A 26,132-nucleotide genomic window follows, 5' to 3' on the forward strand; every position below is an offset into this window, starting at 1 on the left:
ATAAAGTGCAGCACAGATTCATCTCCACAGCACTGGTCACTACTGAGCATGTACATAAAGTACAGCACAGAGTCATCTCCACAGCACTGGTCACTACTGAGCATGTACATAAAGTGCAGCACAGATTCATCTCCACAGTACTGGTCATTACTGAGCACGTACATAAAGTGCAGCACAGAGTCATCTCCACAGCACTGGTCACTACTGAGCATGTACATAAAGTACAGCACAGAGTCATCTCCACAGCACTGGTCACTACTGAGCATGTACATAAAGTACAGCACAGATTCATCTCCACAGCACTGGTCACTACTGAGCATGTACATAAAGTACAGCACAGAGTCATCTCCACAGCACTGGTCACTACTGAGCATGTACATAAAGCGCAGCACAGATTCATCTCAACTAAAAGCCGAGATCCTTAGATCAGGAACAGAACAGACATTTATAGGACATTTCATAACTTTCCAAAATAATGAAAACATTTATAGGGCAGCACGGTGGCGCAGTGGTTAGCACTGCAGCCTTGCAGCGCTGGAGTCCTGGGTTCAAACCCCACCAAGGACAACATCTGCAAAGAGTTTGTATGTTCTCTCCGTGTTTGCGTGGGTTTCCTCCGGGCACTCCGGTTTCCTCCCACATTCCAAAGATATACTGATAGGGAATTTAGATTGTGAGCCCGAACGGGGACAGTGGTGATAATGTGTGCAAACCTGTAAAGCGCTGCGGAATATGTTAGCGCTATATAAAAATAAAAAAAGAAGAAAGATAGTGCATCCTGCACTGTACTACTGTACTGTATTAATGATATATTTTAGGAGTTGGATTTGATCTATTTTTTATCGACTCCACCAAAATGAACACCGACTCAGATTCCACAGCCCTGGTTTGAAGTGACATCTTGCCATCTCTGGAATCAGAAGATGGTTTGAGTATGCTCAGCATCCCCTTGAAAATGCGGTTTGGAAACGCGAATCGGGGTTCCGTGTTTTTGTCTTCTGGTAAGCTCTGCTCCTGTACATATACCTGACACTTTACTTAGAATTTTATTTTTGGTGTTTACCCCTAACTTTGGGACAATTCTTGCCAGGATACACTTTAGGTCCCCAGTGTTATATTACTTCAAACACATGGGTGGTGTATCTATATGTTACATGCTCTGCATGAGACCCTGCTTTATCTGCCTGTCTTGTTTTATGTCATTTTACCTAACAGATTTTTTCATGATGATACCTTAATAAAATGTATACTTTTTATTATAATGATTTGATACTCCGTTTCTTCTATCTATGTTATAGTCTTTTGGAATTTAAAAATATTTTTCTAACGGTGGTTCACTATCAGTAATACCACCTTGGCATCTAGAATGCAACTGGGATTTTTTCTGTTTATGCTTGAGGCAGGGTATCGGTAAAGTAATCTTTAATTTTACACCACTGAATATATTGTTTCAAATTATTATTTGGGGATTGTTAACCCCTTTTTATCTCCTTTTTTTTTTTAAGAGGTTGTCCACTGCCCTAACTGGTGTTGGTTTTGGCATAAATGCTTAAAAGGGGTATTCCCATCTCCAAGATCCAATCCCAATAACTAGTAGATGCAATATAATATTAGCAAATGCCTCCAATGTAGTATGGTTCTTCTGATTCGCTATGTCACTTTCCTCATGTGCAGGCATTGCAGAACTTTAGATATCCATGGTTATGACCACTGATGAAGTGACAGTTAGTTAGCTAGTTCATAGTGGTCGACCATAGCCATGGATACCTAAGGTCCTGCAATGCCTGCATATAAGGAAAAAGACATAGCGAATCAGAAGAACCATACTACACTGCTAATTGGAGGTATTTGCTAATATTATTATTATTAGAAGAAAAAAATACTTTTTGTTGCTGGATACCTTAGAAATAGACGACAAAGGATGATGCATTAATGGATCAGTTGGCTGTTGACTTCTAAGTTAAAATAATAGATCCGGCAGAGACCAGTTAGTGAATAACGGACTATGAATTTGAGTCAACACAAGATTTTTCCTAACGGATTTCTGCTGGATCCGTTCTATCGAATCATTATTGAATATGAGAACATAGTCATAGGGTATGTGAACACATTCAGGAATTGGCCACGCTTTGGACGCAGCATATGTCCGCTCCGTCCAAACTGCTGCCGGCTATTGAACGCAGGCGATTGCGCATGTGTTCATTGAACTAGGCGGATTCACCACGTCCAATACATTGTACGGGTGAAGTTCATCTTGCGGAGGCTCGCGTCTGCGCAAGATAAACAAACATGTTGCGGAATGGAAAGACGCGCAGCATGTCCCTCTCCATGGGTGATCCGCGAGCTACTCTGGACGTATGGTGGGCATGGGATTTTTGGACATCCCATCCACCTTCTGTAACATCTGGACGCTGCGGTTTGGACGCTGTGCAAGTACACAGCGTGCAAACCGCAGCATTTACTGACCGTGTGCACGTACCCTTAGAGTTTGGTGTTTTCAATCAACAGGATGAGAATCAGGTCTCAGTGGGTGATTTGTAAGAACACTCCAACAGCAAGCTAAAAAAAAGCTAGAAGGCAATTGGAACAATGTATTGTGGACAAATGACAACATAACAGAACTTTTTGGGTCAAATGTGAAGCATTATGTTTGGAAAAAGAAAAACACTGCATTAAATGATAAAAACCTTATACCATCTGTGAAACAGGGTGGCGGTGAAACCTTATACCATCTGTGAAACAGGGTGGCAGTGGTTAACATGGTTTGGGCCTGTTTTGCTGCATCTGGGTCAGGGCTTGCCTTCGTTGAAGGAACAGTGTATTCTGAATGGTAGCAGCAAAATCTAAAGAAACATATCAGGACTAGTGATGAACGAATATACTTGTTACTTGAGATTTCTCGAGCATGCTCGGGGGTCCTCCGAGTATTTTTTTTAGTGCTCGAAGGTTTAGTTTTCCTCACCGCAGCTGAATGAGTTACATCTGTTAGCCAGCATAAGTACATGTGGGGATTCCCTAGCAACCAGGCAACCCCCACATGTACTTATGCTGGCTAACAGATGTAAATCATTCAGCTGCAGCAATAAAAACCAAATCTCCGAGCACTAAAAAAATACTTGGAGGACCCCCGAGCGTGCTCGAGAAATCTCGAGTGACGAGTATATTCGCTCATCACTAATCAGGACATCTGCCCATTAGCTGAATGTCAAGAGGACCTGCGTCATGCAGCAAGACAACGACCCAAAGCTCACACGTCGTTCTACAAAAGGATGGTTACAAAAGAGTAAAGCCAAAACGTAATGATCCTTGAAGGGGTTATCCAGGCTTTGGACACTATGTAATGGCAGAGTGCCGAATCCTGACAGAGTGCGGTACCCAGATTCCTCGGTATTTCATACTTGGTGCCACGTTCTGACTAGACTTCTTCTCTGACTAGATTTGTCCGGCTTCACTCAATAGAAGTAAATCTCAATAGAGAGAGGCCTGTGACCATGAACACGTAAATCACAGACATGTGCTCACCCCACCACACACCTGTTCAGGAACAGTGGGAATCATACCCGTGTGCATGGCACGTTGTCATGATTTGCCAGTCTGCAGTCCTATGACCCAAGCTTGGACAATTCCTTTAACCCTATAGAAATGTGGTGGAAGAACTTGAAGCGAGAAAAGCGAGCAGTTCCTGGGAGAAAACCCTATAAACATTACAGAGTTAAAGGGACACTGTCACCTGAATTTGGAGGGAACAATCTTCAGCCATGGAGGCGGGCTTTTTGGGTGTTTGATTCACCCTTTCCTTACCCGCTGGCTGCATGCTGGCTGCAATATTGGATTGAAGTTCATTCTCTGTCCTTCATAGTACATGCCTGGGCAAGGCAAGATTGCCTTGTGCAGGCATGTACTACGGAGGACAGAGAATGAACTTCAATCCAATATTGCAGCCAGCGGGTAAGGAAAGAGTGAATCAAACACCCAAAAACCCCGCCTCCATGGCTGAAGATTGTTCCCTCCAAATTCAGGTGACAGTGTCCCTTTAAAGCTGTTTTATAGGGAGGAATGGGCTAAAATTCCTCAAAACTGAGGTGCAGGACAATCGCCGATCATCAACTGCTGCACAAGGGGGTTACACAGATACAGAAAGCAATGGTTGGTAGACTCGTGATATTGGATCATTTTCCTCAATAAAAAAAAAAAAAAATATGACAGTCTAATTTTTTTTACTCTTTTTCAATGTGGTTATTTTCTTCAATCTACTTTTAAGGCTTGTCTGATATACGGCAGGTCAAATGAAGCAGCATGGAAAGTTCTGAGAGGTTCACAAACTTTCAAGCACCATAGTAGGACAGTTTTGATGACGGATGCCCGATAATCATTATCCTGCACCAACAACACAAGGGAAACTGGTGTGTAACTTTGGTGACCGTCCAGTGCTATAACACAGGCCTACACTGCACATGTGCTAATGGTAATCATGATCATTAGTCAGCTCATGTTGGCTCATACACACTGCCGGTTAGGAAGGGAGTTACAATGCTTGAAATTTAAGGACCACTCCTCTGAATAGAAAGAAATGAGTCATTCACACCGAAGGCCTGAAATCAGCCAGACGGGAACTGACAATTCTACCATACATCAGAACCCCCATACATTGGATCACAGAACAAGGACAAAGCACAGTGACAAGAATAGGTCTGTAGTGTTCACGTTACTATTTCACACTATTGATACTTGACACGAAGCTTGGAAGGAAAAGTCCCTTCTCTGCTTCACAACATCACAGTAAGATCCTGGGAATCACGCCTCACTTGTATCACCTCTACTATTAGTCCCAATACAGTTGGGACATAGTTCTGGTCTCTGAAAATTGCAATTGAATATTTACATTTGTTATAGATCGTACAGTTCTGAAAACAATGGGAAAGAAACCGCAGATGGGTGGGTATGTCACCCGGCAGCCCGCCAATGAATTACGGGCTGCCGGGTGACATACAATGAACTGGACGGAAGTTCTTGGATGCTGCCAAAACACAACAGCTCCTTCAAGACTATAGTGGCGGCATCCGGGCGGTACAGATCCACCCATTATTCGTTAAGAAAACAGTGGCTAACCCCAGTAAGTGCAGCAACATATGTACCTCTCCTTGTCTTTTTTTTGGTGGGGCGTGAGGAGGTTTAACTAGGACTTTTCCTCCGGGGCCCGGAGATTTCTCAGTATCCCCTGGTGCCACTCATTACACTGAGAACACGCTCTTGCGCCATAGCTTAGAGATCCACTGTGAAAGGAATGTTGGTTATGTGATTGCACAAGAGTCCGTGAGGATTTCCCTATAAGTCTCTGCTGTTTGGAGTGAATTACTGCAGCAGGGAAATAACTGATCTGCAGAACGAGGGGCACGGTCATTACTAGGGTTGAGCGACCTTAACTTTTTTAGTCTCTCTCTCTCCCTTGACTTTTTTAGTCTCTCTCTCTCTCTCCTCCGTCCGTCCGTGAACTGAAAAGCTGGTGTTACACAGTGCAAATCGCTACAGCGCACAAGCGACAACATGGCGATAGGCGTCCACGCCCCTAAGACCTATGTCATCACTCTGCCCACACCCCTTCATTTGGCGCAGGGATCGGGTCGGGTTTCATGAAGCCCGACTTTGCCAAAAGTCGGCGACTTTTGAAAATGAACGATCCGTTTCGCTCAACCCTAGTCATTACCAATACTAGAAAGCATAGCCGTCACCTCCTACATCTCCGGATCTCATCAACGGAAGTCAACTGAGGAAAGAACAAGGCTTGTTTTGTTTGTTTTTAAACAAATATTATTAGGACGCAGCTTGTGGGTTTCCACCGGGTTCTCTGGTCATGATGGAAATGTCATCATTGCACTGCCGCGGGTATATTATTTCCACTAACCCCTGAAGGACATCAAGCTTTAAACAGGATTTGGCTTACTACTTGTTAAACTTTAAGGGGAACATCTGAGAGACCCCAGAGGTGATGAGAAAAGGTGGAAAGCAGAGAACGCATCAAAAATATTTCCCGTGTTAATCATCCATTTTTACATTGCTCAACCTACACCATTTGACTCCCAAATAGAACACAAGTCCCAATTCACACAGCACTGTGCCCAGGGTGCTTCCCCCATACACAATAGAGTGCCCACTCAGAACAGTGCCATGGGATCGCGGTTAGGGGGAGAACAGGGGACCAGGTCCCTAATATTAACGACTGTAGGGGTCCCAGTAGTAAGATCGCCACCGATCTACCATCTATCACCCACCTACTCAAAAGATGCTGGAAAACCCCATGAACCCCAGGGCTGGACAGACATTTTTGTTGCACAATCCCAGCAGATTAGGATTTTGTGGTTTAAACCAAACAACCGTTCACAGCCGGAGCGCTACTGCAATACTATGGCCAGATTTCAGGCTCCTAGTTATAGAGAATCTGCCACTAAGTTTTTTCCATCTAATCTGAGAGCAGCATAATGTAGAGATAGAGATCCTGATTCCAGTGATGTGTCACTTACTGGGCTGCCAGCTGTAGTTTTGATTACATAATTGTTTTATCAGTAGGAGATTATGAGTAGAAGACTAATAAACCAGCTGCCATGTAGTGCTCCATATTCATGAACTCGAGGATAAACTGAAGGATTAGGCTACTTTCACACTTCCGTTGGTACGGGGCCATCACAAATCATCGGCCCGACGTACATTGTGCTAAACTTAGCACAACGTGGGCAGTGGATGCAATTTTACAACGCATCCGCTGCCCATTGTGATGAGCGGGGAGGAGGGGGCGGAGTTCCGGAAATGGCAGACATGTCGCACAAAAAAAAGTTAGATTTAACTTTTTTTGCGCGTCGCGTCCGCAAAAAAAAAAAAAAAACCACGACGGATCCGTCGCACGACGGATGCGATGTGTCGCAATACGTCGCTAATACAAGTCTATGGGCAAAAAACGCATCCTGTAAGCACATTTGCAGGATCCGTTTTTTGTCCATAATGACGGATTGCGACGGAGCCCAGAAGACGGAAGTGTGAAAGTAGCCTAACTTGGAGTTTGAATGATTACAAAGATTTATTTTATTAATTGCAAAAACTTTTTTAATTCAATAGAAAAATAGTACGTTCAACATGCAAAAGACAGACAGGTAAAAACCGCTGAGAAAAATGTACATATAAACAGATGTCAAAAGTATGCCATCAGGCTATGTGTGGGGGTCTCCCAAAGCGGTCACAATGTATCAGCCATTACGTTTGATACATTTACTGACAAGTAAAAGGAGAGACCACCTTACCCATTATCGGGGTCAGCTAGGCTTGTTACCAGAGACAAAAAGACATTTTCCTGGTGATTGATTCCCTTTAAAGATGCAATATGGGGCGACAAACAGGCAACAAACACACACAGGCGACACACGCACAAACAGGCGACACACAGGCAACAAACACACACAGGCGACACACGCACAAACAGGCGACACACAGGCAACAAACACACACAGGCGACACACGCACAAACAGGCGACACACAGGCAACAAACACACACAGGCGACACACGCACAAACAGGCGACACACAGGCAACAAACACACAAAGGCGACACACGCACAAACAGGCGACACACAGGCAACAAACACACACAGGCGACACGCACAAACAGGCGACACACAGGCAACAAACACACACAGGCGACACACGCACAAACAGGCGACACACAGGCAACAAACACACAAACAGGCGACACACAGGCAACAAACACACACAGGCGACACACGCAACAAACACACACAGGCGACACACGCACAAACAGGCGACACACAGGCAACAAACACACACAGGCGACACACGCACAAACAGGCGACACACAGGCAACAAACACACACAGGCGACACACGCACAAACGCTGAAGTACTGAATTTGCTGGAGGTTCCAGGCATGAGGCTTTTGCTCTTTATAGGATTTGTCCGGTCACAGAATTGATGAGCAAACCTTTGGATAAGTCATTAGTATCAGACTTGGGGGGGGTTGATACACAACAACCCCCCAATCAGCGGTCATCAGCTCCGGCCGGAGGTAAACCTTGAGCGGAGCTGTTCTGCGCAGCTTTATTCCATGTGTGGAGGCCGGGGATGGAGATGAACTCATTCTCAGAATAGTAGCTGTATATGCCGACCGCCGCTGTCCTGTGCGGCTCCAATTAATGGGAACAGCTGACTTGTGGGGGTGACAGGTGGCAGCCCACCACCGATCTGATATTAAATGACCTTTCCTAAGGATAAGTCATCAGTAATCATTTATTTTATTATTACGTGAATGGACGTCACCTTTAAATTATTATTTTTTTTTTAAATTAATAGATGCAAGTGCTAAAGCCCCTAATCAGCTGATGTGCTGGGGGTTAAACCCCCACCAATAAGATTAGAACCTGAGAAACCCCTGGGAATGTCCAATATACAACATATATATCTACCCACAGGGGAGGCAATACATGGAGGTATATACAGCACGTACCGTATATATACACATCACAGCACATACCATGCACACACCTATGTACACATATATGTATCTACATCACAGCACATATACAGCACGTACCGTATACCCATCACAGCACATATACAGCACACACACAGCACGCACCGTATACCCATCACAGCACGTACCGTGTACACACATCACATATACAGCACGTACCGTGTACGCACATCACATATACAGCACGTACCGTGTACGCACATCACAGCACATATACAGCACGTACCATGCACACACCTATGTACACATATATGTATCTACATCACAGCACATATACAGCACGTACCATATACCCACAGCACAGCACATATACAGCACGCACAATATACCCACATCACAGCACATATACAGCACGCACCATATACCCACAGCACAGCACATATACAGCACGCACCATATACCCACACACAGCACATATACAGCACATACCGTATACCCACAGCACAGCACATATACAGCACGCACCATATACCCACAGCACAGCACATATACAGCACGCACCATATACCCACACACAGCATATATACAGCACGTACCGTATACCCATCACAGCACATATACAGCACACACACAGCACATATACAGCACGTACCGTGTACCCACATCACAGCACATATACAGCACGCACCATATACCCACATCACAGCACATATACAGCACGCACCATATACCCACACACAGCACATATACAGCACATACCGTATACCCACAGCACAGCACATATACAGCACGTACCGTATACCCACAGCACAGCACATATACAGCACGCACCATATACCCACACACAGCACATATACAGCACATACCGTATACCCACAGCACATATACAGCACATACCGTATACCCACATCACAGCACATATACAGCACGCACCATATACCCACACACAGCACATATACAGCACATACCGTATACCCACAGCACAGCACATATACAGCACGTACCGTATACCCACAGCACAGCACATATACAGCACGCACCATATACCCACACACAGCACATATACAGCACGTACCGTATACCCACAGCACAGCACATATACAGCACGCACCATATACCCACATCACAGCACATATACAGCACGCACCATATACCCACAGCACAGCACATATACAGCACGCACCATATACCCACACACAGCACATATACAGCACATACCGTATACCCACAGCACAGCACATATACAGCACACACACAGCACATATACAGCACGTACCGTGTACCCACAGCACAGCACATATACAGCACGTACCGTATACCCATCACATATACAGCACGCACCATATACCCACACACAGCACATATACAGCACATACCGTATACCCACAGCACAGCACATATACAGCACACACACAGCACATATACAGCACGTACCGTGTACCCACAGCACAGCACATATACAGCACGTACCGTATACCCATCACATATACAGCACGCACCATATACCCACAGCACAGCACATATACAGCACGCACCATATACCCATCACATATACAGCACACACACAGCACGCACTGTATACCCATCACATACACTGCACGCACCCATGCACACACAGCACCCTGTATCTCGGGCCATGTCAGCTCTCGTCCATCCTTTCTGCAAGTACATGACGTCACATCCTCCCACCGCAGATGTCAGGCCTCAGTGATGTCATGAAATAGAAAAGCTGGCCGATCCCGCAGCCACTGACCGATCACACAGCCCGACCTGCAGGCGATCCATAGGGGAGCCCCCGATCACTGACAGCCCTGTGATGGGGGCGATGAGGAGACCACCCGGGTGACACATGCCCGGAGCAAGCACTCACCGCTCAGGGAGATCCGAGTCCTGCTGTGTCCGCACTACAGGTCGCACAATGTCGCATCTGGCAGAGGGCCAGCACCGATCTGATCAGGCGCACAGACTTGTCGCAGGCGCACACCATCCGGGCTCTCGCCGGCCGGCTATTTTTTGTCCTTGCCTGCAGTCCTCCCGCCCCTTGCTCTGTCCTTTGGCAGTAACAGAGTCCGAAGCAAGGGGGCGCCTGTCCCGCCAGTGAAGTCACACCCGGGGGCTGCTGGGAGGGGATGGAGGGTCCCGTCCTATGTGAGAGCAGAGCCCGCTATCTCCATGCCTCGGACAGGTGACTTACTGCAGGACGGTGACGTCATCACATTCAACCCGTTCTGTCAGGGGGAGGAGGGCGGAGTCTCGTTGGTGGAGGGGACCAGACCACGCCCAGCCGTATCCTGGCAACCACAGCCAGTGGAGTGTAGTGGCGCCGGATTCGGATTCGAGGCGGGCACCCGGCACTGCTGCCACTCACCACTATTGCTCCATCACCTCAGCCGAGTCTCTGGCCCCTCCCATGACAAAACCTGATCACGTGGGCGTGACGTCACGACAGGTCCTTCAGCACACTGCAGCATCTCCGCTCTCCTGCGTCCTATTTTCTTTTCGTTACTAAGGTAACGGGCTTTTCCAATGCATTTGTAGGGGGAGATGCTTTACTGTGTATGTAAGTGGCTACTCCCTGGACATCACACCTTTCACTGTGACACGTGTATGAACTGAGAAAGACATGCGGCTGAGAAAATAGGAAAAGAAGGAAGGTTGTCCTTACTCCGGGCTGCAGTAGCTCCCCCCGTGGGTGCAATGGTTTAGTCTGAGGACGGTTGTTGCCGGTGGGAGCTCGTGCAGGTGGCTGAGGACCCGGCTGGCGGGGGTTACAGGTGTGTTGGCTCCTTCCCTGCAGCGCTGTGTAATAAGCCGCATTATATTATATACATTATATTATACCGCTGCACTGTCACCTACATGTTCACACTGCCGGCTGTAACTTCTCACATGTCGGGTGGGCTCCTACAGAACTGCACAGGGTGGGAGACATGCTGCAGAGCCGCAGGTGGATTACACCACCGAGCTGCCACCCATCCACAGCAAAGTCACGGGTGATAGGAGCTGATCTGCGGCCCCTGGCTGCGGCCACTACCCCGTGTGACAGAACCATAGAAAAGAGCGGATTGGCACATCCCGCCCCGTGCATTCTGGAATGCTGTAGATAAGCCCCGATGTATCCTGAAAGATGGGAAAAGACGTTATATTATACTCACCCAGGGGTGGTCCTGCTATGGTCCGGTCCGATGCGCGTCGTGGTCTGGGTCTGGCGCCTCCCATCTTCTTACGATGACGTCCTCTTTTTGTCTTCACGCTGCGGCTCCTCTCTGACCTTTTCCGACCGCTGCGGAACCGCACAAAAAAACGCGACAAATCCGCAGGTGCGTTCTCTGCCAGGAGAGGCAGAATCCGCACCAGAAAGTCCTAATCCGCAACGTGTGCACATAGCCTAAGAATACACAGATAGTGATGCCTTGTATCAAACCCAGGTCCCTCCAGCCTGGCCCAAATGAGTTCTGTGATATCAGTGGCCCAAAGTCATTTAACCCTATGATTAACTCCCTTTGGTGCCCACTTTGATGCCCATTTTTGTGCCAGTTTTATAATTTTTGTAGCTGTTTTTAAGTGTGTTCACATAAGAGCACCTCGCTGCATTGTATGGTATTATTGTGATGATTATTTTTTGTTGTTAAACCTATAAAAAACCTGAAAAGAAAAAATTGCCAAATGAGAAACTGACGAACAAGAAACCAACTTCAGCCTCGTGCTGCTGACGACAGACGGTTGCGGGGCTGTCAGACCTCCCCGACAGTGTCCGAAGAATAGCTCATCATTCTAAGGCTACGTCCCCACGGTCAGTAAACGCTGCGGGTTGGACGCTGCATACATCCACAGCGTCCAGATGTTACAGCATAGTGGATGGGATTTCACGAAATCCCATGTCCACTATGCATGCACGCCACCAGCTTCCCTGCGGAGACGGACATGCGGCGCATCTTTCCAGACCGCAGTATGTCTATTTATCTTGCGTAGACGCTCAATCTCCACAAGATAAATCTAACCCACACAATGTATAGGGCGCGGTGATTCCACACGGTTCAATGAACACATTGCGCAATCACCTGCGTGACCAGGGGAACATACCCTAAGTGGACTGAAAAGCTCCTTTAGGCCATGTTCACACCTTCAGTATTTGGTCAGTATTTTATCACAGTATCTGTAAGCCAAAACCAGGAGACGGAACAATCAGAGGAAAAGTATAATAGAAACACGTCACCACTTCTGTATTTATCACCCACTCCTGGTTTTGGCTTACACATACTGAGGTATGAAACTGACCAAATACTGAACCCGTGGCTTTGAAATTCAGAATCTGCAGATAGACACCAGGTCTGTACCTGTAAGGCACAGTGATGGAACGGGCGCAGAAGCTTTGGCTACATCATCATCTGCAGGAGGACGGATGCAGTTTACAAGTGGAATCTTGCAGAAACAGGCCAAGGTGAGAGATATCTCTGATCTTCATGGGCCAAAGGTAAAAGGACCCAGTCAGCTCAGAATGACTGTTCAAACCAAGTATAACACTCTGTGCTTCACAGTGAGGTCAAGCATGTGTGCTCACCTTCTGAGCTGCTTGTTTTCCAATCTAGTTCTGCCCTTCTCTGGCTCTGTAGAGCTGTCAGTCAGAGGAGAGGTGGAGATAGAGGGAAACCAAGCAGGTGGGACGGTGTGCATGATTCGCCACGCCATGAAGCTCCGAGGGCTTTTACTTTTACAGTTATACTGTGCTGACAGTCATTTAAAAGTGGACGCTGGGCCCACCATATTCTCTTACTTGATTTGAAGATCGCAATCACCAGAACCCCACACTGCGACACACCCTGCTGGGAATCTGACATTGGCTCCACGTCAAATGACATAGACTGGACTCGTATTTGGTTTTCCACAAGGGGCGTCTTGCTCAATACCCTAATGTTGGAAGCTAATTATAAAGTCATCAGAGGGTACTTGACTCCAGGCAAAATGGTAAAGCCATTCCCAACTACTAGTCTCGGTACTTCGGAGGCTGCCAGTCTACAGGTGACGTGTCATATCTGGTGGCTCTGCCCCACAGCACCTAGTCTCTGGATTAGGGTGTACTTTTTTATCTCAGTTACAGGTCATAACTTCCAGATAAACCTCTGGAAGACTTTGTTACAGAAGCTCAACCACAATGTTCCTAATTAGACCCAAGTCATTTTGGAGTGCTCATTGCTGAACGGTGTATTGATTCTGCCTGGAGAAAGTAGATGTGAAAAAGCTTGTCTCCTGGTACATGATGGATGAGAAACTCGTGGCAATACTGATTGCCAGGGTAGAAAAATTTAAAAAAAGGGGTCAACCCGGGCTGAGTGCAGTAGCCATATTCCTTTCGCAACTCCGCCCTTGCGTCTACAGATTAATATGGTGTCTGATCTCTCGTAACCAGTTCCATCCATTGTGTCGGTTTTCATTTCCCGTCCCCCTCCTCTTTTCCCTGCTCTTTTCTTAACCGTCCCCCCGCCCTACCATATTTATCTTCCCACCATCCTGTCAGCCACCCTGTTATAACCCCCTGCCTTTAACATAACCCCTGGGATGTCTGCTGTATATCATGTTCAGACCCCAGTAACCATTTGCCTTATTTTTGAATAGTTTATTCATACTTTCGATTCTCAAAGCCTTAACGTTCCATGCTTTTATATTTTTCCCATGGTCTGGCTCACATTTGTTCCATCATGTTGTTCTTGTTTGATTTTTTTTTATGTCCCTTTTTTCTTTTCTTTATTCAAAAGTTTGTACTTTTGTGATTTTGAATCATTATTTCTCTGTCTTAAAACTGTTCAATACATTAAGGTATTATCCGAGACACGCTCGTGTCCTAATTGAATATTTTCTGCATTCTCAAAAAGTATGCTCGAGTTGCCGCTTTTTTGTTTGACAGACACCCCCTCCCCTTCACAGTTTTTGTGTTTTGCTACCTGACAACCTGGAATTTTACTTTTTTTAGGGTTTGCTTCGGGATATGTAAAGGACATGTTTACAACTGTGAACATTTGGTTTTCTTTTTATTGTGAAGCTAACAACAGATAGGATAAAATAACTGAAAACTTCAGTGTGCATAATTATTTACCCCCCTAAAGTCAGTATTTTGTAGAACCTCCTTTTGTGGCAATTACAGTTGCAAGTCGCTTTGGATAAGTCTCTCTGAGCCTTCCACATTTTGTCACTGGGATTTTTGCCCATTTCTCAAGGCAAAACTGCTCTTGCTCCTTCAAGTTAGATGGTTTCTTCTGGTGAAAAGCAATCTTCAAGTCTGACCACAAATTCTCAACGGGATTAAGGTCTGCGCTTTCAGTAGGCCCCTCCAAAACGTTTACACGTTTCTCCCTTAAACCACTCGAGTGTTTTAGCAGTATGCTTTGGTTAATTGTCTTGTTGAAAGCTTAACATCAGTCCCAGTCTCAAATCACTGACAGATGGATACAGGTTTTGCTCAAGAATATCCCTGTATTTCGCACCATCCATCTTCCCCTCGACGAGGACAATTTTTCCTGTCCCTGCTGCCAAAAAACATCCCCATAGAGTGATGATCTCACCCCTCATGTTTCACTGTGGGGATGGTGTTCTTGGAGTAATGAGTTGTGTTGGTTTGGCGGCAGACATAGCATTTACTTTGGTGGCCAAAAAGTTAAATTTTGGTCTCATCTCACCACATCACCTTACTACGTACATTTGGGGAGTCTCCCACAGACGTCACCGCTCTGCTTTCCGGCTGACCGACGCTCACAGCCAGAGCAGGAGGAGAGCAGAGCACAGCGCTGGAGGACAGAGAGCGGTAGGTAAGTATGTAGTGTTTGTTTTTTTACTTTTAGGATGGTAACCAGGGTAAACATCGGGTTACTAAGCGCGGCCCTGCGCTTAGTTACCCGATGTTTACCCTGGTTACCAGCAAAGACATCGCTGAATCGGTGTCACACACGCCGATTCAGCGATGTCTACGGGGAGTCCAGCGACGAAATAAAGTTCTGGACTTTCTTCCCCGACCAGCGATCTCCCAGCAGGGGCCTGATCGCTGCTGCCTGTCACACTGGACGATATCGCTAGCGAGGACGCTGCAACGTCACGGATCGCTAGCGATATCGTCTAGTGTGACGGTACCTTTACCAGACACACTGACGGCTGAAAGAGCCCTTAATCTGCATTGTAACCACAGGTGTGGCTGTAATCACAATGCACTCCAGTGGGTTCAGTATGTCTCTATGCTCATCTTGGGGGACACATACCAGCCCTCGAATATGATTCCCGTCAGTGTCTCATATTGTGAACTCTGCAATTCGCTCAGGGTTACCTTTTGGTTTCTGTGCTGCCCCTATGATTAATGCCCTCCTTGCCCAGGCTGAAAGTGTTGGTGGGCGGCCTTCTTTTAGCAGGTTTATTGTTGTATCATGTTCCTTCCATTTCATGATCATGCATTTGTTGGTGCTCCGGGGGATCATCAGAGATTGGGATATTTTTTTTTTATAAGCGAACCCTTACTTGACCTTCTCAATAACTTTGTCCCTGACTTGTTTGGAGATCTCCTTGGTCTTTATGGTGTTGTTTGGTTAGTGGTGCCTCTTTCTTAACCTCTTAGTGACCCAGACAATCTTAACCATAATCACCAGGCAAAATTCTTTTTTTAAATTCTGACCATTGTCACTTTATGAGGTAATAAATCTGGAACGCTTCAACGGATCTCAGTGATTCTGAGATTGTGTTCTCGTGACATATTGCACTTCGTGGTAATGGTAAAAAATTGTTTGATATGATTTGCATTTATTTGTGAGAATATCAGAAATTTGGCCAAAATTTATCAATTTTCAAACACAATTCTTATGTCCTTTAAACCAGAGAGTTAAATAGCAGGATAGGAAGTATGTCTGTGGTCACTCCTGTATTGTTGTCCTGAAGAAGTCGTCAGTGGACTCTGAAACGCGTTGACAACAAACCTACAATACTATTAACAACTAGCTGAAGAGCCCGGCGTTGTCTGGGCATAGTAAATATCTGTGGTTAGTTATAGCACCTCACTTTTTCTCCCTCACACCTCTCATTTTCTCCCTCACTCCTCTCATTCCCCCTAACACTTGTCATTTCGACCTCACATCTGTCATTTTCTGATCACTCCACTATTTTCCCTCACTCCTCTCATTTTGCACTCACACCTTTTCATTTTCACCTCAGTATATACATGTTTGTCATCTCCCTTATATATAGTATACACCTGTATGTCATCTCCTGTATATAGTATATACCTGTATGTCATCTCCTGTATATAGTATATACCTGTGTGTCATCTCCTCCTGTATATAGTATATACCTGTATGTCATCTCCTCCTGTATATAGTATGTACCTGTATGTCATCTCCTCCTCTATATAGTATATACCTGTGTGTCATCTCTCCTGTATATAGTATATACCTGTGTGTTATCTCCTCCTGTATTAGACCTCGTTCACACGTTATTTGCTCAGTATTTTTACCTCAGTATTTGTAAGCTAAATTGGCAGCCTGATAAATCCCCAGCCAACAGGAAGCCCTCCCCCTGGCAGTATATATTAGCTCACACATACACATAATAGACAGGTCATGTGACTGACAGCTGCCGTATTTCCTATATGGTACATTTGTTGCTCTTGTAGTTTGCTTATTAATCAGATTTTTATTTTTGAAGGATAATACCAGACTCTTGTGTGTTTTAGGGCTAATTTCGTTTGTCAAGTTGTGTGTTGAGTTGCGTGTGGCGACATGCATGTAGCGACTTTTGTGAGATGAGTTTTGTGTGGCGACGTGTGTAGCAACTTTTTATGTGTCGAGTTGCATGTGACAGGTAAGTGTAGCAAGTTGTGTGCAGCTAGTTTTGCGCGTGGCGAGTTTTATGTGTGGTGCCTTTTGAGTATGTGCAAGTTTTGTGTGAGGCAACTTTTGCATGTGTTGCAACTTTTGTGCATGTGGCAATTTTTCCGCGTGTGCAAGTTTTGCGTGTGGCGAGTTTTCCATGAGGTGAGTTTTGCACTTGTGCCGAGTTTTGTGTGAGCCTAGTTTTTGCATGTGGCGAGTTTTGCGCGTGGCGAGTTTTGAGCGCCGACTTTTGTGTTTTGACTTTTATGTGGCGAGGTTGGTGTATGTGTGGTGAAATGTGTGCTGAGGGTAATATGTGTTCAAGCACATGGTAGTGTGTGGCGCATTTTGTGTGTGTGTTCATATCCCCGTGTGTGGTGAGTATCCCATGTCGGGACCCCACCTTAGCAACTGTACGGTATATACTCTTTGGCACCATCGCTCTCACTCTTTAAGTCCCCCTTGTTCACATCTGGCAACTGTCAATTTGCCTCCAACACTTTTCCTTTCACTTTTCCCCATTATGTAGATAGGGGCAAAATTGTTTGGTGAATTGGAAAGCGCAGGGTTAAAATTTCACCTCACAACATAGCCTATGACGCTCTCGGGGTCCAGACGTGTGAGTGTGCAAAATTTTGTGGCGGTAGCTGCGACGGTGCAGATGCCAATCCCGGACACACACACACACACACACACACACACACACACACACACACACACACACACACACACACACACACACACACACACACACACACACACATTCAGCTTTATATATTAGATATTTGTGTTGTATTCCGGAGACATATTTCCTATCCTGCTATTTAAAGGGAACCTGTCACCTGGCTAGGCCGATTTGAGATGCGGCCACCACCTTTCAGGGCTTATCTACAGCATTCTCTAATGCTGTATGTAAGCCCCCAACCCAATCTGAAAGACAAGAAAAAAAACTTTTATTATACTCCTCTGCGGGGCTGGGCAGTCCAGTCCGAGGGGTGTCGCTATTCTTGGTCCGGCGACTCCCATGTTCTTTCAATGCCGTCCTCCTGCTTGGTTCATGTGGATGACACATCCCCACATCATAAACACAGTCTGCTTGGCATCACGCCCTGCGCAGGCGTACTTATCAGCCCTGTTGAGGGAAGAGGAAAGTACTGCAGTGCGCAGGCGCCAGGAAAGGTCAGAGAGGCCCAGCGCCTGCGCACTACAGTACTTTCCTCTGCCCTTAACAGGGCTGATAACTACGCCTGCACAGGAGCGCAATTCCAAGCAGACTGTGTGGATGATGCAGGGACGTGTCATCCACACGAACCAAGCAGGAGGACGGCATCAAAAGAAGATGGGAGGCGCTGGACCAATAAGAGCAAAACCTCTCGGACCCGGACTGCTCTGCAGGTGAGTGTAATAAAAGTTGTTTTTCTTCTCTTCCCGGTCGAGTTGGGGGCTGATATAGAGCATCATAGAATGCTGTATATCAGCCCTAAAAGGTGGTGGCCGTAACTCTTTATTGGCCAAACCTGGTGACGGCTTCGCTTTAAATCTGTTGTTTCTTGGAAGCTGCTGGATCCGGTATTCTCACACAACCCCGCACGGTGAGTGGTTCTACTTATAAATACCGACCCTTTAATATGGATAAGACCCTATTGTGCTCTTGCATTTTTTTTTACAGTTTAACCAGTTAGTTATGTCGCACAAAATGGTTAATAAATAACATTTTGTCTGCTTTAAATCTGCATCGTTTATGAAATACATTTTTTTTGTTAGGAAGTTAGAATGGTTAAAAGTTTAAGCAATTTCTAATTTTTCCAACAAAATGTGCAAACCATTTTTTTAGGGACCACAATCACATTATAAATGACTGTAGGGCCTGTGTGACAGAAAATACCAAAAGTTTCTAAAAACTAGGCCCCTCAAAGTTCTCAAAACCACATTCAAGAAGTTTGTCAACCCTTCAGGTGCTTCACAGGAACTAAAGCAAATGTGTAAGGCCTCTTTCACACTTCCGTCTTTTGTCTCACGTCGAAATCCGTCGAGTTTTGAAAAAAACAGGATACTGGAAATTTTTCTGCAGGATCGTGTTTTTTCCCATAGACTTGTATTAGCGACAGATTGTGACGGATGGCCATACTTGTCATCCGTCGTGCACTGGATCCGTCGGAAAATAGTGGTCAGTGTCGGGTCCTGCGCTGTCCGTCGGCTATAATGGAAGCCTATGGCGCAGGATCCATCGCTGACCGTAACACACAGGAATCCAGCGACGTATCACGTTTTTCCCTCTGAGCATGCCCGGAAGGATTTTCAAGGCAGGGAAATATCTCATCTCATCTCCTCTCCTCTCTCCCCGGAATACCAATTTCCATATCTACCCCAGAAAACCTCAGGCCACGCATCCTTCATAACACTGGATGCATTGCCTCCGTTTTAACACTATTTTCTAGACATCCGCCGGCACGTCTTCCCGACGCATTAGGACGGGACACTGCCAACGGAAGTGTGAAAGAGGCCTAAGGAAAAATGAACATTTTATTTTTTGCACAAAAATTTTAGTTTAGCTCCATTTTATTTATTTTTTTTTCACAAGGGTAACACCAGATAGTGGACCCCGAAAATTGTTGTAACATTTTTGCTCAGTACGCCAATATCCCATTTGTGGGGGAAAACTGCTGTTTGGGAGCACGGCATGGCTCGGAAAGGAAGGAGTGGTGTTTTGGAATGCAGACTTTGATGGAATGTTCTGTGGGCAGTATGTCACCTTGGAAAGCCCAAGCCCAAAACAGCAGAAACTCCCACAAGTGACCCATTTGGAAACTAGACTCCTAAAGGAATTCATCCAGAGGTGTACTGAGCATTTTTTAACCCATTACTTGCCAAATTAAATCTTTTACAAGTATGAAATTTTTCAGAAAAGGGCGTCCCAATATTCAATTAAAAATGACACTGACATTTTTTCCTATTTTGAAAACATTCATTTTACAAACACAACACAAAAAATTGGACCTAATTATTAAAATTATAAAATCCTAGTTGCTAGAAGCTAAAGATTAGGCGTCCCAAACAAAGGACATTGGTAGATAATGGGTTAAACTACAGGTGATTCAAAAAACTTTATAACATTTAGATGTGAGAACCAAAAAAATATTATTTTCCACTAAAATATTGTTTAGCACAACATTTCTATATATTTTAGTGGTAAAAATGTAAATTTTGTATTGCAAATTTTGTTAGGGACACAAGGTTTAGTAGGTGAAACTGGACCCCATGATTTATTACGCAATTTATCCCAACCACGGTGATGCCCCATGTTGTCAGAAGTTAGGCCACACATCAGGGCTGTGAAAGGAAGGAGCGCTAATTGACTTTTGGAGCACAGATTTTGGTAGAATAGTTTACGGGTGACATGCGGAGCACCGAAGGTGCCAGAACAACAGAAAAACCCTAAAAGTAACCCCATTGAAGAAACTGAATTCATCTATGATTGCAGTGACTATTTTGTAACACTCGTGCCAGGCTTTTTTCTGGAGAATTGAAAATATGCTAGTTTAGTGCCCATTTATTGTGCTCCTAAATATTGTAGCGCCCCCTTGCATTGTGCCCAGCTTGTGTTTCTTGCGACACACACCACATAAATTAAGTGCCTTCTCTTCATTACATTTTGCCAAACGTGGCCGCTTATTGTGGTTTAGACACAGTAGGGCTCAAAAGGAGGGGACATACTAAAGACGTTTAAAATCATGGGACACCGCTGAAGCATTGACAAGCCCAAAGTGACTCCATCTGTCATAAGCGGGTACCGTAGTTACGTCTGGGGGTTTGTCTGAATCATGTTTTGGGGGAATTTACATGGAAACCTCAATGTAAACGCTCACTGGAGAGCGCAGGATAACTGTGAGTCTAGCCTTATTATTTTTGGGACATATGATGAACAACTGTACAGCAGAATAGTTTTTATTTTTGTGCTGTTCACCATGCAGAATAAGTGATAAGACAAATTTATTCTTTGGGTTGGTGGGATTACAGCGATACCAGATTTATATTGTTTTTCATTTTTTTTTTTTTTTAAGTTTTGCCGCTATCACACAGTAAGGCTGCCGTCACACTAGCAGTATTTGGTCAGTATTTTACATCAGTATTTGTAAGCCAAAAACAGGAGTGGAACAATTAGAGGGAAAGTATAATAGAAACATATGAACCACTTCTGCATTTATCACCCACTCCTGGTTTTGGCTTCCAAATACTGATGGAAAATCCTGACCACATACTGCTAGTGTGACGGCAGCCTAAAAATGTATTTTTATAAAAAGTACAGTAGTTTTTTTTCATCTCCAGATTCTGAGAGCTGTAACTTTTTTACTTTTTGGCACATAGAGCTGTATGAGGACTTATTTTTTCAACATTAGTTGTAGATATTTTTGGTACCATTTGGGGGTATATGACACTTTGATTACTTTTTAGTCAGATTCTTCAGACACAGAATGAACAGAATCAGCAATTCAGGTATTGTTTTTTATTTTTTGTGCCGTTCACTGTGCGCAAGAGTTATAAGACCCATATGTTCTACGGGTCAGTACGATTACAGCAATACCAGATTATCAGTATTTTTCTGCTTAGCTATTTTTGCATACTAAAAAGAATATTTTATAAAAACTAATTTGTTTCCATCGTCATATTCTGAGAGCTGTAACTTTAAAAAAATAAAAAAATTTGCAGAATGAGCCATTTTTGGACTTGTTCTTTTGCTGGATTTCTAAATACTTTTTATTTATTTTTTTTTACATATGACTTTTTTTAATTGCTTATTTTTCACTTTTTTGTAAGTCCGTATGAAGAAAAAAAATATTTTTTTACAGCATTTAGCCATATGGAATAAATAACGTGGCAGTTTTATAGAGCTTGTCGTTCTGAATGCAGCGATGCCAAATATGTGTATTTTTGTGTGTTTTTTTTGCCCTCCTGATTTTGTGCCAAGCCTTGTTTTTTGCAGAATGCAGCGTGTCACTTCTTTCAGTGTTTTTCACCTATTGAAATTAATGGATGTTGCAAAAAACGCTGCAAAATCGCAGGTGTCAGCACTTGCTGTGTTTTATTTGTGCCAAAACCTGATGAAGTAGAATCAGATTTTTTTTTTCTATTATGAAGCACTATCAGCAAGGGACAAATGTACCATGACAAAAACTCAGGGAAAAAACACAACAAAAATTAAGCAAAACCGGCTTTATTGCAGCAAGTTTCTTACTGAGCAGAGACCAGGTTTTATCTGCGGAAAAAAAAAAACATCAAAAATGCAACGTGTGAACATAGCTTAACTATGCTATTATCCATGTGACTCATTTTTGATGGTGTGGTGCGTAGTATCCTTGGTGCCATTTTTGCTGCTGTTTTGTCTTTATTACCTTTTTCCCTCCTTTGTATTGTCTTTTCTGACCCCTAAGGATATTAATGAGATTTGTACAATCAGTGTTTGTGTGTTTTTTTTTGTTTTTTTTCAGTGTTTCTTTGGTTTATCATTTTGCTTATTTTGTATTTATCTAACACAACAGTGAATTTTCTGTTCTAGCTTGAGTTGATTGCTACAGGAAACATTCTTATAATTAGTATTTTTCAGGTTCTGAAGTCAGCATTTATTACTAAGAGAATGGAAAACTACATCCTGTATGAAGAAATTGGGAAGGGGAGCAAGTCTGTTGTGTACAAAGGTAGAAGAAAGGGCACCATCAGCTTCGTGGCTATTCTCCGCATAGAAAAAACTAAAAGGGCAGAGATTACAAACTGGGTAAGCCATTGGTGATTAAGTATCTTTTTTTTAACTCCTTCACTCCCAAACCTATTTTCACCTTCATGACTGGGTCAAATTTTACAATGCTGACAAGTGTCACTTTATGTGGTAATAACTCTGAAATGCTGCAATGGATCCCACTGATGCTGTTTTCATTACATATTGTATTTTATCATAGTGGTAACATTTCTTCGATATGACGTGCGTTTATTTATGAAAAAAAATGGAAATTTGGCAAAAATTTAGAAAACGTTTTCAAACTTTTTATGCCCTTAAATCAGAGTGATGTCACACAAAAAAGTTAAAGGGAACCTGTCACCCCGTTTTTTGAGATTGAGCTATAAATACTGTTAAATAGGGCCTGCGCTGTGTGTTCCTATAGTGTATGTAGTGTACCCCGATTCCCCATGTATGCTGAGAAATAACTTACCAAAGTCGCCGTTTTCGCCTGTCAATCAGGCTGGTCAGGTCGGGAGGGCGTGGTGACATCGCTGGTTCTTCCTCAGCTTTACGTTGGTGGCGTAGTGGCGTAGTGGTGAAGACACAGCGCGCGATCTGCGCTGTCATCCCTTTCGTCGGTGGGGGCGGCCATCTTCCTGGGGCCGCGCGTGCGCAGATCGAGTGCTCTGCTGCACGGGGCTTCAGGAAAATGGCCGCGGGATGCCGCGCGTGCGCATTAGAGATCGCGGCGGCCATTTTCCCAAAGCCGAGTTTGCATCTCGGCTTTGGGAAAATGGCCGCCGCGATCTCTAATGCGCACGCGCGGCATCCCGCGGCCATTTTCCTGAAGCCCCGTGCAGCAGAGCACTCGATCTGCGCACGCGCGGCCCCAGGAAGATGGCCGCCCCCACCGACGAAAGGGATGACAGCGCAGATCGCGCGCTGTGTCTTCACCACTACGCCACTACGCCACCAACGTAAAGCTGAGGAAGAACCAGCGATGTCACCACGCCCTCCCGACCTGACCAGCCTGATTGACAGGCGAAAACGGCGACTTTGGTAAGTTATTTCTCAGCATACATGGGGAATCGGGGTACACTACATACACTATAGGAACACACAGCGCAGGCCCTATTTAACAGTATTTATAGCTCAATCTCAAAAAACGGGGGTGACAGGTTCCCTTTAATAACACTTCCCACTGGCTGTGCGCCGATGATCACCATCATCTACACGTGCTGCATTGGTCGGGAAGTCCATCTCGATCATGACGTACATGTACTGCAAACGTCGGGAACGAGTTAAAGAGGACTTCTTCGCTGTCCGGGTGTACCAGTCCTCGGTTATTACTCCTAGAAATGTAAGAATGAATGCTTGGCCTCATCTTGGGCTCTATTTTCAACCCCAAGAATGGTACCCTGTTAAAGGATCGTGAGACTTCTGAAGTCATTCACTGTAGTGGGTCAACGCTTTACTCAGTGATTGTCTGCAGTGGTCATATGTCTATTTGAAACGACATTAACGTTGCAGCTAGAAGCAGAGCCTGAGCGTGATGATGGCAGAAATGGAACTGAAGCGGTGGGCGTTTTTTTTTTTTCATAAAGTATGCCAAAGTACCATGGCCAAAACATACTGTTGATAAACGCCAGGGGTCTACCAACAGTCAGTGTGTGTTCTGGTTTTCCCATCATCTTCGCCATGTCTTTCAAATTAAAGATTGTGAATGGACTCTAAGATTCTTCTGATTTATTACCTAACTTCAATGAAGAAACCGATAGTGTATTTTGCTCCAAAAACGGTTGTCAAAATGCTCAAAAATGCTAATTACGACACGCTTGTGAAAGGTGCCCAAGTAGGATCCTATCGCATGTAAATCTTGTAGAAAACTTGGCACTCAGGTAAATGTTGTAAGCAGATAATTTTATTGTGTGCAGGCAATCCAAAAATAAAGAAGACCTTTTGGTCTTGCAATGACCTTCATCAGTCAGACTTCTTATAATAAGTAATAAACAGATATATATGTACATATATGTATGTGTGTGTATATATATATATATATATATATATATATATATATATATATATATATATATATATATATATATATATATATATATATATATATATAATTGCCTAAGGGTTTTTCCGTCTGTCTGTCTGTCTGTCTGTCCTGGAAATCCCGGCTCTCTGATTGGTCGAGGCCGCCAGGCCTCGACCAATCAGAGACCGGCACAGCATCGACGTAGAAATCCCGCGTCTCTGGTCGAGGCCACCAGGCCTCGACCAATCAGCAACGGGCACAGCGACGATGATGTCATAATGGTTGCCATGGTGACAATGATGTCATAAAGGTTGCTTCGACCAATCAGCGACGGGCACAGCGACGATGATGTCATAATGGTTGCCATGGCGACGATGATGTCATAAAGGTTGCCTCGACCAATCAGCGACGGGCACAGTCTGCCGCAAATTCTGGAATCATCATTGTCCATATACTACGGGGACATGCATATTCTAGAATACCCGATGCGTTAGAATCGGGCCACAATCTAGTGTGTGTATGTATATATATATATATATATATATATATATATATATATATATATATATATATATACATACATACATACATACATACATACATACATACATACATACATACATACATACATACATACATACAGTAAAAAAATGCAAATGAAATGTCAGGATGGGACAATGTAACAAAGCACAAATCCACCAAGGAAAAAAGAGGAATAATGAGTAAAAAAAATCGTGAGGGGGCCAGAATGATATTTATAAGTGAGTCCTAAACAAAGGCGAAGAAAAAGGAAGAAATAGGATCGAAATTGGAAGGAATAGAGGGGAAAAAAAACCAAAACTCATTCTGACTAACTTCAGCTAAAGACATACAGATTCACAAATATAGACAGATCTCTCTATAGCAGTGAATGACTCGATTGACCTACCACTGATGGCTAAACCTTGGGGCGAAAGGCATGTGAATGAATGCTGACAGCATTTACCTGAGTGCCAAGTTTTCTACAAGAAAAAATGCTCAAAAAGTCACCTGGGTGTCTCCTAAGCCTTCCCATCAACTTCTATTA

General features: G+C 44.4%; 2 protein-coding genes across 7 annotated transcripts in view; one reads left to right on the top strand and one right to left on the bottom strand.

Moving 5' to 3' along the window:
- The window catches only part of TRAK1 (trafficking kinesin protein 1), a 239,844-nt gene extending 228,944 nt beyond the window's left edge, over positions 1 to 10,900 (bottom strand). The window contains exon 1 of one of the 3 annotated variants that reach the window (XM_069730123.1): positions 10,343 to 10,900. The gene's annotated coding sequence lies outside the window, so the exon portion shown is untranslated. The remainder of the gene's footprint in view (positions 1 to 10,342) is intronic. The other 2 variants (XM_069730122.1, XM_069730118.1) reach the window with 2 other exon arrangements.
- Positions 10,901 to 10,922: 22 nt separating this feature from the next.
- ULK4 (unc-51 like kinase 4) overlaps positions 10,923 to 26,132 on the top strand; it is a 941,213-nt gene continuing 926,003 nt past the window's right edge. For 2 of the 4 annotated variants that reach the window (XM_069730128.1, XM_069730126.1), the window contains exons 1-2: positions 11,108 to 11,246; positions 22,905 to 23,082. In XM_069730128.1, the coding sequence (XP_069586229.1) occupies positions 22,945 to 23,082 (138 nt within the window). In that variant the 5' untranslated portion in view covers positions 11,108 to 11,246; positions 22,905 to 22,944. Of the gene's footprint in view, positions 10,983 to 11,107; positions 11,247 to 22,904; positions 23,083 to 26,132 lie in introns of those variants that run through there. The other 2 variants (XM_069730129.1, XM_069730127.1) reach the window with 2 other exon arrangements.

This window comes from Ranitomeya imitator, chromosome 6 (genome assembly GCF_032444005.1).
Source record: "Ranitomeya imitator isolate aRanImi1 chromosome 6, aRanImi1.pri, whole genome shotgun sequence".
NCBI classification, from domain to species: domain Eukaryota; kingdom Metazoa; phylum Chordata; class Amphibia; order Anura; family Dendrobatidae; genus Ranitomeya; species Ranitomeya imitator.